This window comes from Colossoma macropomum, unplaced genomic scaffold (genome assembly GCF_904425465.1).
Source record: "Colossoma macropomum unplaced genomic scaffold, Colossoma_macropomum, whole genome shotgun sequence".
Classification (NCBI taxonomy): domain Eukaryota; kingdom Metazoa; phylum Chordata; class Actinopteri; order Characiformes; family Serrasalmidae; genus Colossoma; species Colossoma macropomum.
Genome location: NW_023494810.1, coordinates 12,857,081 through 12,873,312, shown reverse-complemented (window position 1 = coordinate 12,873,312; position 16,232 = coordinate 12,857,081). Strand labels below are relative to the sequence as shown.

Genomic DNA, 16,232 nt, shown 5'->3' with positions numbered 1-16,232 from the left:
CAGCACAATCATGACTGAGCTCAGAGCAACAGGACGGTCTGTGAGCACCGTAGGGCTACAGCCACGGTTTCTGAGAGTCATCCAGAAGCCTTCACTAAAATGTGGCATAAGCCCTGTAGGCTTTTCTCACAAGGACGAGGCAGAATGCTTTTGGCATGACTTATTTCAGCACTATGGAGGACTGCAAATTAGACTTTAAGTCTTATTTCCCAAGTAGAGCTCAAATGGGTTCCAACTTTGGTGGAAAAACAGAGCCGAAACAGAGACAAAGCAAGAGTTACAGTAATTCATATTGCATTTCAGACATGCAAACAAAAAAATAGGTGCTCTATCACCCAAATTCCCCTTAAGAGCGCCTGGAGCCTTCGCCTCCCAGGAGAAAGGATTAAGGATTTGACCATGTAAACTAAGCACTGAGCTCTAAAGTCTGGAAAACTTCACATCAGAAATATTTCTGCTTTCCAGGTATTTTAACTTATTTGTTAAAAATCTGTCAGAAAGTCAGAAGTCAGTGTAATTATTAAAAATGTTTGTATGATACTAAACAAATTTTGAACGGAAAAAAACAAAAAATAAAACGGTTTAAAAAACACTGAGAACTGTCTAGATGCAGCCTAATATTCTGAGCGCACGTGACTGACAGTCTAACACTGGTCCAATCCTATTTCTTATTTTTACCCCTACCCCTTGTTTTCGAGTGTCACTTTGCACCTTGGAACTGTGTCACAAGCAATAGTGGTTGAAATCTTCCCTATGAAACTGGACCCTCAAATAAAAAAGAACATTACTTCATTAACAGGCTACTAGTGGTGCTCTGTAGGCGACCCTGCCAGTCTGCAGTGATAGCAGAGGAGGGTAAAGTTTAGCAACTTCTCTGCTGGGCTTTAGTTACATTTAGGGCATCATATGTCTTCATGGAAGGGGGCGATTATTTATTATCGCCCACCCCTGATTCTTCAGTGATATGAAGCTGATGTCAGTTATTTGCCAGATTCTTGTTCAAATTTTTCCGTTCCACCTTAAATGGTGCAGCAGTTCTGATGCCAGAATGTATCTGCTGCATCATTTAAGGTAGAACAGAAAAAATTTTGTTAGCTAACTACTGAGACATCAGCATACCACTAGTGATTTTTTATGCTTGTTATGAAGAAAAGGACCATAATACATTGAAACGCCATTAAACTAAGATAATACAATCTCGTAATTTTTAACAGAGTTTATACTCACATTTGTGTAGCCATTTTGACATTTTTTCCTTTTTCTCATAACACTGTTTGGAGTGAGCCACTGAAAAACCTCAGTTTGGAGGGTCATGTAGCCCTAACACTTCCCCTTTTCCCTCTATCTCAACAAGAATCGGGACATCCTACCCCTAGACGTGCAAAATAGAGGGGTAAGGGCTATGTGGTAGGGGCGAGGGGCTACAGCACTGAAGCAGAACTAAGCACAACCACGCGAGTGAAGCGGGTAGAAAACATCATCTGGCATTCATATGGAGACGTCTTAAAGAAGGTTCTTATTCCCTTTACTGCTGGATGCTCTTGCTAGCTCAGTCAGGCTTGCTAGGTTCGCTTTCGCTTGGTGTTAAGTTTTTCTAATTTGAACAGAGACAAAGAGACTGTTGGGGACACAGTTTTGTTAAAGCTGTGCAGGTGGGTGGGAAAATCTACAATATCCCGTTATTGGTGAGGACACTGCTTAAGTGCACACTACTCGAGAGCAGGAGCACCTAGTTTACATTGAGATAGGAGAATGTTGACAAAATGCATCAATCATTAATTGTGCACTGGACAGTTATTCACAGGACATACTTTGTACATGTATCTTGGGCGTCAAGTTCAAGATTAACTTACTTGCAAAGAAAACACACATTTAGGCTCCAGAGGCTTTGAGACGCCTCATAAATATTGATTATAAATGGAGGATGTTCTAAAAACTCATTTGTGTTCTTTCAGCTTAAAGGTCCTGTACTGGCTAACAAGTCTCCACATTTGGGTGCCATGCTTGGACCCCAAAAGGCAGCCTAATAATCAGTTAATAATCCGACTAACAGCTCAATCAGAATAGAATATGTCAATGTAAACACCTCAATCTAAATAGACTAGCCTGATTGAGGCCATTCAGAATACATTTTCCATCCGATTGAACGAGGTGGGTAATCCTGTAAATAATCCATTAAATAGAATAATATCAATTTAAATGCCTGTATCTGATTACATTCCCAATCGGAACGTTTAAGTACGGTCTGCGCATGTGCGTCACGTCATAGTGAAAGTTTATCACGTTCAACCGGGCGGGAGCAGAAACTGGTCTGCAGAGGAGACGAAGCTTATGCTTTGAGCTTTAAAAGACGGCGGTGGGACGGACGTCCAGCTTATGTGTCTCAGAACACGACGTCTTCTTCTCAGGCCTTCTTTAATAAGTACATGTGAAGTACGTTTTCCTGAGTCTGACATCATTTTAAAGTAATTAAAAACACAAGCACTGCTCACTGCTGCTCGTCTTACACAGACTGGACTCACGTGATGCTCGTTGCCATGGTAACGTCTACACTAAGTGGTTCTCCACGCATGCATATAATTTTGGATCTGATTACTCGTAGTGAGCATGTAAACGGAGATTTTCATCAGATTGCTGAGTAGAGTGGGCAAATAAACACCTCAGTCTTAATCTATAATCAGAATGTATTCAATCGGATTGGCAAAAATCTTTGCATGTAAACAGAGCCAGTGATACTCATAAGAACCCTTTTGCACAGACTACTCAAAAGCTAGTGGAGAATTCACATGATTAACTGGTCAAAAACAGCAAATTCCACCAAAATGAGTTTAAATGTATGTAATTCTGAGATGTTTAATATCTCTGACCTCTGCGGGATTGTCAGACAGTACAGATTATACTCTTTTACCCCATTTGTTTCAACTGTTGACCGTTCAACTACAACCGTACTAAGATCCTGTACAAAGACCCTGTATTTTACACATTTTAAATGTTTAAATGTTTAAGAAATAACTTTAAAAGAGTTTTATGCCTTATGTCAGAACTTTTTTAACCCTTGTGTGGTACTGGGGTCTATGGAACCCATTTTCAATGTTTACCAAAATAAAAATGATGCGATTTATTATTATTTCACCCTCAGACTCCTTGGCGTTTGCTCATTTTCTGTGAAGAACATAAAATAACACATTTTTAATGACTTCACACTGTAAACCCCCCACACATTTAAATTACACATGTGGTGTTGGGGTGAACCCGTGGGGAATGAAAGTGTAATAAATAAATCTTCTTATTCATTCAAGAATACAGAAAAAATAAATAAACGTCTTTCCTAGTTTTCCTAAAGTTTGTATGTCAGCTGTGTTATGTTACCATGAAAATAAACACTTCTCCTCACCACACCAGGGAAGATCTTCCTTAATCTGTCCACAGCAGCCAAGGCTTTAGATTTCCCTCCACTCAAGCAGTCTTCAAACTCATACAGGGGCTGCCTCACTGGGTTGGAGTAGGAAATCTTTGCATTGTCCACAAAGGTTATGTGTCTCACCCCCCAGCCCTAGACAAGTGAGGAAGAAACGAGGACAGTTCAAGCAGAATGGCTGAAAGTAGAAAACATGCTCATGGGAAAATGATACAGAGGCTTAAATGTAGATATCTAAAAGGTTATTGCATATCATTGAGAGTTATTAAATAAAACAGAGACATGATTCTTTCACATATTTTGTAATATATAGGACTGATTTTCTGCAATGCAATGCCAAATGGTAAAACCACCATTAAAAGGCTCAAATCCTACTTTTTTCCTGTATTTTCTCCTTTTCCTTTTAGCCCACATGACAACTGTGTGAGTTTGTTCTAATTCATTTTACATGACCATATTCTAACTTTTCCTTATGCCTTTTACTCTTAATAAGATGGTGCTTCAATGGTTCTTTAGCAAAGAAAATGGTTCTGTAGAGAACCACGAACACTCAAAGAACCCTTTGCATGATTAAAGGGTTCTTTGCATCGTTAAGTGGTTCTTCACACTGATAGAAAATGTGCTGTAGATGGTTCTATGCAGAACCTTTTTGAAAAGGGTTCTATATAGCAACCAAAACAGTTCTTCTATTGTTACGATGTCAAGCCTGTAACAATAGAAGAACACTTTTGGGCACTATATAGAACCCTTTTCAAAAAGGTTCTATATAGAACCACCTACAGCACATTCTGAAAAATCCCTTTCATGATGCAAAGAACCCTTTGATCTTGCAAAAGGTTCTTTAAGTGTTCGTGTTTCTATCCAGAACTATTTTCTTTACTAAAGAACCATTGAAGCACCATGTTTTTAAGAGTGTAGGATTAAACAGTCTGTTTCTGTGCCTTTTGTATTAAAATAAATAAATGAGCTTTTTTCTGATTCGCTGCCCTGTACTGTGTCAGTTCAGGCTGAAACACTCCTTATAACTTCAGTGAGAATGGGCCGGCTAAGCTGCTTCCAGCTGAATAAGTAGATATGTAAATGTATTGTTTTTTGTGACATCACAAAACTGAATTGAAAACAGAGACTGTGTACATACAACAGTTTTCCATATTAGCGGCAGTTTACAAATCTCAGCTTTAAGCTTATGCCCGTTTCACATCAGATGCAATGCGTCTTAATGTGGAACCACTACGTGACACTTGTTATTTCACACCAGACACACACGGCTGCTGTTTGTATTGCGTTTTCATGTAATGTTTACATGTCTGTTTCGTCCGTTTATTACTCATATAAACTTTACGTAGATGACATAAAGAGATCAACAATAAAATCTTGACTAGCTGCCTTGACTGTTGCTGGTTTTCTCACCAGGTGATGTAGCACTATATGAAGAGGAGGAGATGCATGTTTGTTCCAACTTGTCAAAGAGTTAAAACTACATTTGCTTATTATCCGATATTGCATACTATAGCATAGACACTGCATTTCTTTACCAGGGCACACATCAGAAACAGACCCAAAGCGTATTTTTACGCTTCATGTGCGCGTTATCGCCATGGTGCCGCATCTCTTGTGAAATGATCTTTAATATGGGCAGAACATATGAAAAGAGTTTGTAGTCTTGGCTGAACCTTTCAAGCTGCATATGGCAAAGGAGCTTAAACGCTGATTCAAACTTTTTTTTTATTTTATTTTCCTTATTAAATAAACAATAAAGGGCCTACAGACACACATTTCCACATTTCTAAAATTTGATTGGCAGCCCATTACCAGACACAACAAGCTATTTATAGTGCAGTCATTTTACAGAAACATGCACAAAATAATTATACTGTCTCTTTTTCTTCTGGTGAAAGGATACAGTGTCCAACCTAGACACAAAGCACTGAAGTCTTACATAATGTACATTTATACCCAATGCTTTCCCTGTGGAAAAAAACAAGCTTGAAATAGCTAAGTTCTTTATTTTTCACCTTTTCAAACTAACCCAGTAATTAATTTTTTTTTATACCCTGGCTGTGTTACACAGTGTACTTTCCAATTCAGTGTTAATACTGCTACTCTATGCTATGTGCAGGTTGTAGTGCTAAGAGATTAAATTTAGAAGTGCATAACGTGGTTTTCACAGCAATAAAATGAGGTTATTAAAATATTCACATGCTCAAATTGTAGAACTTTCAGCTTTTAGAGCAACAATTCATTGTGTAGCACTCATGTAAATATAGTAAACAATTTTTCCCTACATTTTTACCATGTCCCAAACATTTCTGATTATTCCACTGGGATGAACAACAGTCATATGCAATTGTGAGAGTTAAAATGAGCTCTGATATCTGATAGCACCTTTTTCTTTGTTCAGCAACTTTAAAGTCACCTGAAATCAAAACTGACCTTTTTTACCTTCAGTTCACGTTCTTCTTGACACAGAGCACAATTCATTGTATAAAAAGACAAAATTCGTGTAATCTTTCACCTAAACATCATGACCTTCTGATTTATGATCACGTCACCGTGCACCAGTGGGCGGGGCAAAATAACATGAACCAATAATATGTTTCAGTTCCCCCTCCTAACGACAGAGGAGAAACTCTCAGCTAGCTCAAAGACCCTCCCTGATACCACGTTTCACTCAGATACATCACAGCACAGAAGGAGAACTAGTTCTCACCATGAGTGTCCTCGCCACGTTGCAGCCCAGAGTACCAGCTCCAAGTAACAAACACTTGGTAGACACGACCTTATCTAGATCCAACGAGGGGACCAGACGCCAGCGCATCAACTTCAAATTCAGATCCACTGATGATTCTGCAAGTCTTACATACACAAGCACACAAACACACAAATGGCTTTTACTCAACAAAGATGCATTTCTCGATTGTAAAATAAGCAGCAAAAAAACCTTGCTGGATAATGTACAGGGTGTCCCAAAAACTGACATCATTTGAGATGTGAATATCTGAGTAACTACATGTCTTCGGCAAACAAAATTAAATAGGCTTCATGTTGAACAATACAAGATTTCACAAAGCTTCACAAATGTAATATCTTCTGATACTGGTGGTCGTCCAGATCCCTATGCCCTGCACGGACAGCCTTCCTCTTTGAATTTTTTGTGCCATGTCCAAATCTGCTTTCCAGTTGGTGCATTTTTATTGAATTTTCTCGAAAATGCACGTTGCACACTCTTGTTTGACTGTGTTCGAGCATATTCTAACACAAAATGCCTTTTCATTTCTAGTGAACGCCATTCTTCAACCTGAAAAAAAACATTAAAAATTAAACTTGGTTAGTTTTTACACATTTTGTTAAAATTTGAGATCATTCGAGGGAGAATTGGCTATGTTATTAGACTACGAAATTACGTCAATTTTTTTGGGACACGCTGTATAATATTATTCAAATTGCAGCTTGTGATTTAAAAATTGTGCTTGTTTAAATTGTCATTTTGATATAAGATGACCAATAGTTCAGCACCACTCCTCAGTCCTTCTTACAGCTTGAAATATTTCTCAGAACTCATTTTCTAAATATGTATACGGCTTGTTCAGGTTCTCTCAGCACATTTTGGTGTTTCAACAGCTCTTTCAAACCCGTTTCAACTAATCAGCTGATCAACATTACTGCGTTTAAGAAGCTGAATATTAGCAGAAAAGCGCAGGAGTCTCCTGGAACAGGTTTAAGAAGCATGTCTGTAGTTGTCGCACAATACTCCACATTTCTCAGCTCTGTTTGAACTTTGTTCCTACACGAAGCATACAGCTCTGGAATAGCGACTTGACTGAAGTATGTGCCAGAGGGAATCTGATATCTTTTGTCAAGTGTTTGGGGAAGGTTTCGGAAGCCATCTTTAGACACTGTGTAAATCGGCACCATGTCTTTAGCTAAATACTTCGCAATAGCGTCTGTTATCTCATGATGCCTTCGTGAGCTTTCTTCGTATGGCGTGATGCTTTCGAACCCCTATGTAACGGAGGTTTACTTGGCCGCCACGTTAGGAAGTTGTGACTGAGGTGGGCGTTCGTAGCTAGACTTTTTAGATAGGCACTCATCATAGAGATGTCTGTGATACTTCTTCAAATGTTGATAGAGCCTTGTGGTGTTGCATCGTGAGGTTCACACCGATGCTCAACATGTCTTGTACAGTACCTGTTTTTGACGCATGTTAGTTTTCCTGAAACCAAAATACTCCCACACACATGATGTGCTGTTTTTCTTTGGTAGCAGCTCTTCCATCGGACCTTGGGCCTCAATCGCTTGCTCAGATGAAGCGCTCATCTTTTTCCTGACACCTAGCGCCAAGCTGCTTGTTAATAGTTGTGCTGCTTTGTCAGGCATGGCATATCAGAAGGAAGTTTGCACGTTCGTTTTTATTGGGTGGATTTTTCTCTTTTAAAACTTGCAGGCTATCGGCTAATTCAAATCGCAGCCCTTGTGATTTGAAAATCGTGTCCAGTCAAATCACGATTTAGATTAAAAAACCATTAATCGTTCAGCTCTACTTAAAGCTTTCATCTCTGAGAAAGATTAGAAAATCAAGCTGCTTCAGATCTGAAAACATCCACAGGTGTTTCAGTCTGAAAGGATGTGTAGCTGTCAAGAAGCCAGCAGATTTCCAGCAGATTTCCTTGAAAAAATCTAACTGACTCTTAAGAAAAGTATGGTAGTTGCAATAAAGGAAATATGTGGACACAGTAAATAATAACAAGTTGTATGCAAAGGTTTCAACATCTTCAGTAAAATGAACTTAGTACTTAGTAACATGTAAAGTAGTAAACACATCCTCTACAGTGAACAAATGTAAATGTCATTTATCTGCAAATCTTAGTGCATATTTTCTACTTATTTGCTGAGTTTAACAAATTGGAGAAAAAAAACAAAACAAAACATAACACACAAAATGAGCCATAACTTTTGCATGGGCCACAAATTCAGCAAAAAAACAGTAAAAGTGCATTAAAATGTGTTTTTTCACAAAATCAAGAAAATGTTATCTGACCAGGGGCATCAAACCTTTGCATACAACTGCATATGATGTGTGATGTTATATATAAAGATTCCATGCAATTTTTTTGTTAAAATCATGTTTGCACATCCCTCAATGCTGGAAAGGTTTTGACTAGAAAATTGCATAATTGAAGAACTTTTGCACAGTACAGATATCATGTCCGGCAAGTCGACAAATAAATGTAGGAAGCACATATTATTACTCTGAAATACCTTTTGGGATCCATACATTCACTGAGATTGACACTTCTTGGTCCCATTGCTCCTTTGGGGTTCTTCTCCCAGCCAACACTCTTTGGACAAGCTATGACAGAAAAAAAATGCTTGAATGTAACTTACAGATGAACTTGAGCGATAAATCATGTATAAATATGTGAAGTACGCAAATAAGCAAAGAAACAGAAAGACCCAAGCTCAAAAGTGGAACCTTCACAGCGTAACAAAAATAAAAGATGAAACAGAGAAAGACAGACAATTCAAAACTGCTGTCTAATCAGAAGTTTCCTAACAAAGTTTACAGAAAAGACAGCAAAATGATGGTGAATGTACAAAGCTGAATTTGAATTTTCCGTTCCACCTTAAATGGTGCAGGAATCAGGCGCTGGAATGTACTTGCTGCACCATTTAAGGTAGGATGGAAAATTACAATATGAAGCTGGAGAATAAAAAGTCAACTTCAGCTTTGTGGTGAATGTTGCGCTTGTTTTATCTGCAGAAGCTGTTAAAAGTGGTCAAACAGAGAGAGCTGTGTTTCTTTTGTTTAACTACAATGAGGAAAATGGTCAGTTCGTCTGGTGAGTTTCTCCAGTAAAAGTGTAAGTGCTCTAATGTTTCTCTTGTCTTCCTGAAATAAAATTAGTTGAGCACAAGCACAGTGACAGACAATTAATGACGTTGCTGTTCAAAAAAATTCATTCACATGAAAAGTAATCGACTGTGTAGAGTCCCGTCTGCAGTCAGACTCTCCACGAGTCTCGAGTCTTTCTGAGTCAAGTCGAGTCCCAAGTCTTTCTCGATTTTCTCAAGTCTAAAGTCATCAAATTCGTGACTCAAATCGGACTCGAGTCCAAGTCATGTGACTTGAGTCCAGACCTCTGGGAGCCACACAGCAGGCAACACCTTAGCACAAGTATCAAGTGTCTCAAATTTAAAAAAGAAAACCAAAAAAGATTAAGAATCTAATATGTATAACAACACACCATCCCACTGACATCTACATCACTGTAAATGAAATTATTACTGAACACATTTCTGAACAAAGTGCCTCACAGAACCTTGGATTAGACTTCAGAAGTACTTAGCTTGTAATGACCACATCCAGACTTGATTAAATTGATTTAAAAGTTAAATACACTGAAATTAAATCAGTGCAGTGGTTGGATTCCTTTACTCCACTTCAGACTGACGGAATTCTACTGATAACTATAATAAACACTTCTTTAAGCCTCAAATTATGACCTCAATCTCCACAATATTTTTCAAACCTTTCTTTTAAAAAGGTTTGAAATCATGCGTGCACATAAATATGGTTTCATCACATAATACAGACATCACTAGTTAAAACAGCAAACATTCTGTTTAATGGCCTCCGGATATTAGTACATCTCTTGTTCATACTTCATCCTAATGCAATATGATACAACAGACAACTATATTTTACCAGATAGGCCCATAAACCATTTTAGGCTTAGGGTACTGGCACTCTCTTGGTTCAGATCCTGCCTTCATAACAGTTATTTTTTGGTAAAAATAAACAAACAATCACAGAAAATGAAAAAAGTATGGTATCCCACAAGGTTCTGTTCTAGGACCACTCTTATTTTTTATTATGTGCTTCTAGGTGCTGTCGCTCATGACATAAACAACATTAAGTAAAATAGAAGCAGCCTGGGTACATCTTTAATCATGGTGGTTTCTCTATTCTTTCTTGTCATTGCTACTCTTGGCTTATTCATTGGGGTCCATAACGATGAAACTATACAAATAAAATGACATATTACTAATTGCAAATGTTCTGTTCAGCAATATTGCTGTTGTATTACTAATCCTAATTTGGAGCGTGTATATGACCACATTACAGATAAGCCACCAGGCACAATAGTCCAGTCTTTTTAGAAAATTATCTCAAGGTTAACTCTGTGGTTTATTACACCAAAAAGCCTTTAAATACCAAACTTATTCTGCTGGGAAAGTCAAGGATCCTGCATTAACATTTAAATGGTTTTCATTCATCTCCTGAAGCCAGCTAAAAGGACAGCATTTGTGCAGTTATTCTAGGTGACTCTGCTGAGAAACTGAAATTACCTGCAGACAGGGACAGGCTGGGAAGCTTGACCTGAAAAACGATGCTGTGCTGCACTGAGCGAGTGCCTTGGAGTGTCCTGTCCCTGAAGCAGAGAACCTCAACCACATCCAGCTGTGAACCCCTGATACAGAAGCATACACATAACACAGAGAGAGTACGTAAAGACGTGCTCACACAAATGCACTAGAATTACATTAGGGCACTGAATAGATTTATGAAGTAGAGAACACAATGCTTCTACTGAAAATGTAAACACATGATCTCATTGTTAGTCTTTTGTTAGTTATGGTATAAACACACAACTCATATCAGTGAAAGTAGAGGGGAAATCTCCTTCTGCAGAGATTTAAAATAATAAAACCCTCATACATTGTAGTGTAAATACTAAAGCACTGATAAAAGTATGATAATTAAAAATACATTAAAAAATGTGAAAGTATCAATGGATTCAACCATTTAAACAACACAAACAAGGTGGTGAAAATCAAGATACAATTATTAAGAAAACAAATGTCACCATTTGCTCATTGCATGCAATCTGACATGTTACTTTGGCATTTTCCTTGCGCATTCATGTTCAAACATTTCTTTATCCGCCAAACAGGGGAGATCTTCAAAATACCTCTACACAAGCCTTTCATGAAACAAACAAAACGCAAAAGGAGACAAAAAAAGCAATCTCTCATTACATTTAAATTGTTAATATTAATAGGAGCCTTGTGGATTGGGAAATCACTGAGTGCGTTTACATGCACTTAATAATCTGATAACTGCAGAAAATTTTGTAAGTAATCTGATAAACACGTTTACATGCACTTGCGTGATCAGATAACAGGGAAACCCCAGGTCTACATGAGTCAGGCAATAATTGGATTTCTTCCAGCCAATAAACTCACAGAAGAAGACGTGATGTAACGTAAACGTAACTTAAAACTCAATCTTCATGCTGCAGCTTTTTTTTTTAAACACTATGCCACTATTATCTGAAAATATTAAATTACATCATCTACAAGATGAATATTTAAATCCTTCATTTTATCAAGCATGTAGTTGGTTTCAGCGTCACTCCAAAAGTGTTTTGCTGCATTCCGCGGCAACGCTGCTCGCTTATTTCCAGTGCCTCCGTCTGTTTCGCATATGCACAAAAACATGACTGAGAAATTCGAAAGAAATCAGAGTAAGAGTTTACATGCACTGAGAAATCAGATTACTGAGCTAAAATCCAGCTCTCTTTCATAATCGGATTTCTAGACCTTATTCCGATCTAAGTAATCAAAGTGTGCTGTTTACATGACTCCATTATGATTAGATTATTGAGTGTATGTAAACACACTCATTGATGGCTGTCGAAAAACATACATGTATTTGATAACATATTAAATATTCTAAGAAATCCTGTTAGCCATCCTTTACATTACACAACAAATATGGCATATTCACAGTCAGACAAAAACATAGAGGTTAACGGTTCAAAGTCATTTTGGACTATTTCTATTGGTTCATTCATCATGAAATTTTAACACAACGCATTTAACAGTTTTCAAACTATGTTGAAAAAAACCCCACAACTCACAACAGCCAGATATACATTCACAGAAGAAAAAAGAGGTATCACTCACACTCAAAGAACAGTGCCATATTTAGAAATGTATTAAATAAAACATGCACATTCAAAGTGTTAAGTGCCAAAAGACTAAAGAAAAATTAATGGAATCTCTATTTTCCTCCTATCAGGGAGAAGAGAGAGCTGATTATGAGAGGTTACATCAAGTACAGGCCCAGCCAAATGTACCAAAGATATTCTGGTTCTTGTTCTTCTCCATGCAAAGTGGAGAGATTTCTGGACATATGAAACTTCAATGATATCGATATCAACTACTGAAATTCTGATACAGTAACATCCCTAACAGTGACACAAATTTCCTCTACTTAAGAGTTAAATATTGCTGGTCCAAGAGAAAAAAAAGCCTTCTGGAATGCAGCGAGGATTTGCAGACATAAACTACACTACCAGCGGGATGTGTGTTATGACATGAGTGTTATGTGTTCACCATTTACTGGCGAGGAGGACCAGAAAATTACGAAGAGGCCAGCCAGGATGTTGAGGCAGCGTACACGGGTCATACACCCCCACGGTAACCTTCAAAAACATGGTGAAAATGTTGGTTAGATTTCAAACAGAGTATCGTACAATTTTTATACATCATTACAAAACAACTTTCACACTATTGATTTGCTGCACTATTTCACTGCAGTCACAGTAGTTTCAAGCAGTTAATCTTCACTTTTTTGATCTTTCTTCTATTCACACAAAGCAAATAAATATAAATATTAAATATATAAATATCATTCTATATTCAATTGCAGCAAATATTCTGCATATTTCCTGTAGGATTTTGGCCAGAACTCATGGAGCGGTTATTGTACAACCTCTTAAACTCTAATGCTTTCATGACATTCTAAGATTTTTATTGATTATTATTATCATTATTACTGATTATTATTCAGCAATTAAACAGAAAACAATGCAAACTGGCCTGGTTTTTCTTAAGTTACTGGAGTTTAGGACAAAGATTTTAAGATTACAGCCATTTATTTTCCAAATATAAGCAATAATCTCTATTAATGCTCAGATGAAGACAGTTCTGGGCAAAAGTTTGGGCACCCCTAGGCAAAAGACATATTTGGTCGATTTTCTACGCGAAAATAAGTGAACACATCCTACACAGAGAACACACTTCTGCACATTTTAATGCACAATTACTGTTTATTTGCTGTACTTAACATATTCAAAAAAGGCATTAAAAGTGTGTTCTCTGTAGAGGATGTGTTAACTTATTTTCACCTAGAAAATCAACAAAACATGTACATTTGACCAGGGCCACCCAAACGTTTGCATACAAACAAGGTATGAATGTATCCTATTTAAAATATGACCTTATTAAAAAAATAGAGAAAAGCATCTTATTGAGAACAATACATATTACTGAAAAATAAAAACAACAATATTATGAATATTTTGAATTCAGTGTTTTTTTTTAAATAGGACACAAATACCATCAGCATTTTTCAGTCTCAATTGTACCTTCTTTAGGTCTGTGAAGAACGAGCTCCAGCCTTTGAGTGAGGCCACTTCAACGCTCTCCTCAGAGTACTTCACCAGAAAATATGGGACAGCTGTTGTTCCACTTGAAGAACAGAGCCTGTCATACGCCACTTGAAAAGAAGATATCTGCAAAATTAGATGAACAACATGCAAATTAAGACCACTTGTAAACAAAATATGTACTTTAAAATGTGACTACATTTTGTAGTTAAAATATGAATACTGGCAGTACTGTGCAAAAGGCCAGTCGAGAAAATTCGCTAAAATATTTAATTAACCATTAAGGCTGTGCTTTGTAAGTTTTGGGGATTTGGAGACCTCTCTGGTGGAAATATGTCATTGCACACAATGCGCAGAAGAACATTTTGTAATGTGGGTTGTGCTTTGGACCCCTCCCCAAGCAGATGAATCTGATGACTGAAAACTTGGTGAAAGACGCGTCTTCTGAGGATGTGAGTAAATTATCTACTGTTATCATCACATCTTAATCAGTGTAATGTTGATTTTGAAGTCATTTGAGACCTAAACATTGAGCCAGACCCTCTTTTTGAGGCTGCGTGTATGATGTTAATATGTAAAGACACATGACGTGGGGTGAAAAACTCGACCCGAACTCTTAAATGATTATTTCAGTCTTTACAGGTCGACTCGCAGCAGCACACGCTCACCATATTTTTAACCTGTTTATTCTCCTGACTCCTGATTATACTTCTTTCAGTTTTAACAAAAACAACTTACATAGTGCAGCTTTATATGGTGTTTTTACTTGTAGACTCATGAACAAAACGCAACATTACAATGAGCACAGGTAAACTAAAAAAAGGCATAGGGATTTATTGTTATGTTATTGAAACACTGCCATTCAAAGGTTTAGAATCACTTGTCATTAGGGCTTGGCAATATGACAATATATCATTATCATGATGAATTATGTCACAATAAAATACAATACTTAAATGCATGTAAACATGTTGGATTAATGACAAAATCAGATTTTCTGCGGTTATCGAATTATTAAGTGCATGTAAACACACTCATTAATTAGGTGAACCAGGTCATCAATGAGAACTACAAATACCGAGCTCACCTCAAAGAAACGACATGCAGTCATATGCAAAAGTTTGGGCAAACTTGATAACATATTTTGGTAATTTTCCAAGTGAAAATTTTTCCCCATACATTTTAATTGACAATTCTGTTTATTTGCTGAATTTAACATATTGGTAAAAATGGCCTGTGTAAAAGTTTGCAGTCTCAGTTTCAGTATGTTAAACTCTGTAAATAAACATTAACTGTGTATTAAAATGCGCAGAAGTGTTCCCTGTAGAGGATGTGTTAACTTCAACAACACGCAATTTGACTGGGGGGCTCAAGCTTTTGCATACGAATGTAGTATTACAACAGAATTACAACTGATGCTTATTGGTGTTTATTCTAATGGTAGTATTGTCTCTAAGCAAATAAACACTTACAGTACATAGAAACAGCTTTAAATATGGCCTAAAACTGTACTAAAACACTTTCAATACAGTGTGTATATATGTATGTTTATGCTTTGTCCAAACCTTGGGGTGCTGACCTCACATATCCTGCATTTCCATGTCATGTTAGACAAACAACCTTAAACTCATCTTCCTCTCCACAGACAAGAACTTAATCTATGTTTTGTGTAATAGTCACCTCCCCCTCCGCCAAAGAGGAAGTGGATAGCATATATTTGGATGTAAAACACACCTGTTTGGGGGAGAACTTTTGCTCTAGTAAGACGGGATCCTTTACAAGCTGAATTCCTTCAACGAAGCACAGAGCAGGGAAACAGAACCAGTAGTAAAAGTGGTATTTCTTCAGATCCTAAAACAGAGAGAATAAATGATGAGAAACTGTTGGGATACTGTCTTATTCACACAGTGATCTCCTTACTACACAATACACCATCAGTTGATATTAGAGATGCACCGATACCTCTTTTTCCCTTCCAAATCCAATACTGATACTGATACCTGATCCTTTAGTATCAGCCGATACCCGGTACTGATACTAACTCTATCTAACCTAACTAACCTACAGCTCCTGATATTTATATAATTACATTTTTTAAATATTTAATCTTGGTAAAATCCATGTTCTGCGTCACAAGTAAAACACACTCAGCTTGGCTAGATATTTTTGTTTATTTACTGTATATATTCAGCATTTATCCATCCATCATCTAAACCGCTTATCCTTCTGGGTCACGGTGGGGTGCTGGAGCCTATCCCAGCTGTCATTGGGCGGAAGGCAGGATACACCCTGGACAGGTTGGCAGTCCATCGCAGGGCAATATTCAGCATTTACTATTATATAATTAATAATACAAA

General features: G+C 37.3%; 1 protein-coding gene across 2 annotated transcripts in view; it reads right to left on the bottom strand.

The window, feature by feature from the left end:
• The window catches only part of atg7 (ATG7 autophagy related 7 homolog (S. cerevisiae)), a 111,072-nt gene that overhangs the window by 84,285 nt on the left and 10,555 nt on the right, over positions 1-16,232 (bottom strand). For both annotated transcript variants that reach the window (XM_036559431.1, XM_036559432.1), the window contains exons 6-12: positions 15,610-15,726; positions 13,855-14,001; positions 12,821-12,909; positions 10,769-10,890; positions 8,678-8,768; positions 6,129-6,273; positions 3,395-3,553 (exon numbers count right to left, since the gene is read on the bottom strand). In XM_036559431.1, coding sequence (XP_036415324.1) covers positions 3,395-3,553; positions 6,129-6,273; positions 8,678-8,768; positions 10,769-10,890; positions 12,821-12,909; positions 13,855-14,001; positions 15,610-15,726 — 870 coding nt within the window. The remainder of the gene's footprint in view (positions 1-3,394; positions 3,554-6,128; positions 6,274-8,677; positions 8,769-10,768; positions 10,891-12,820; positions 12,910-13,854; positions 14,002-15,609; positions 15,727-16,232) is intronic.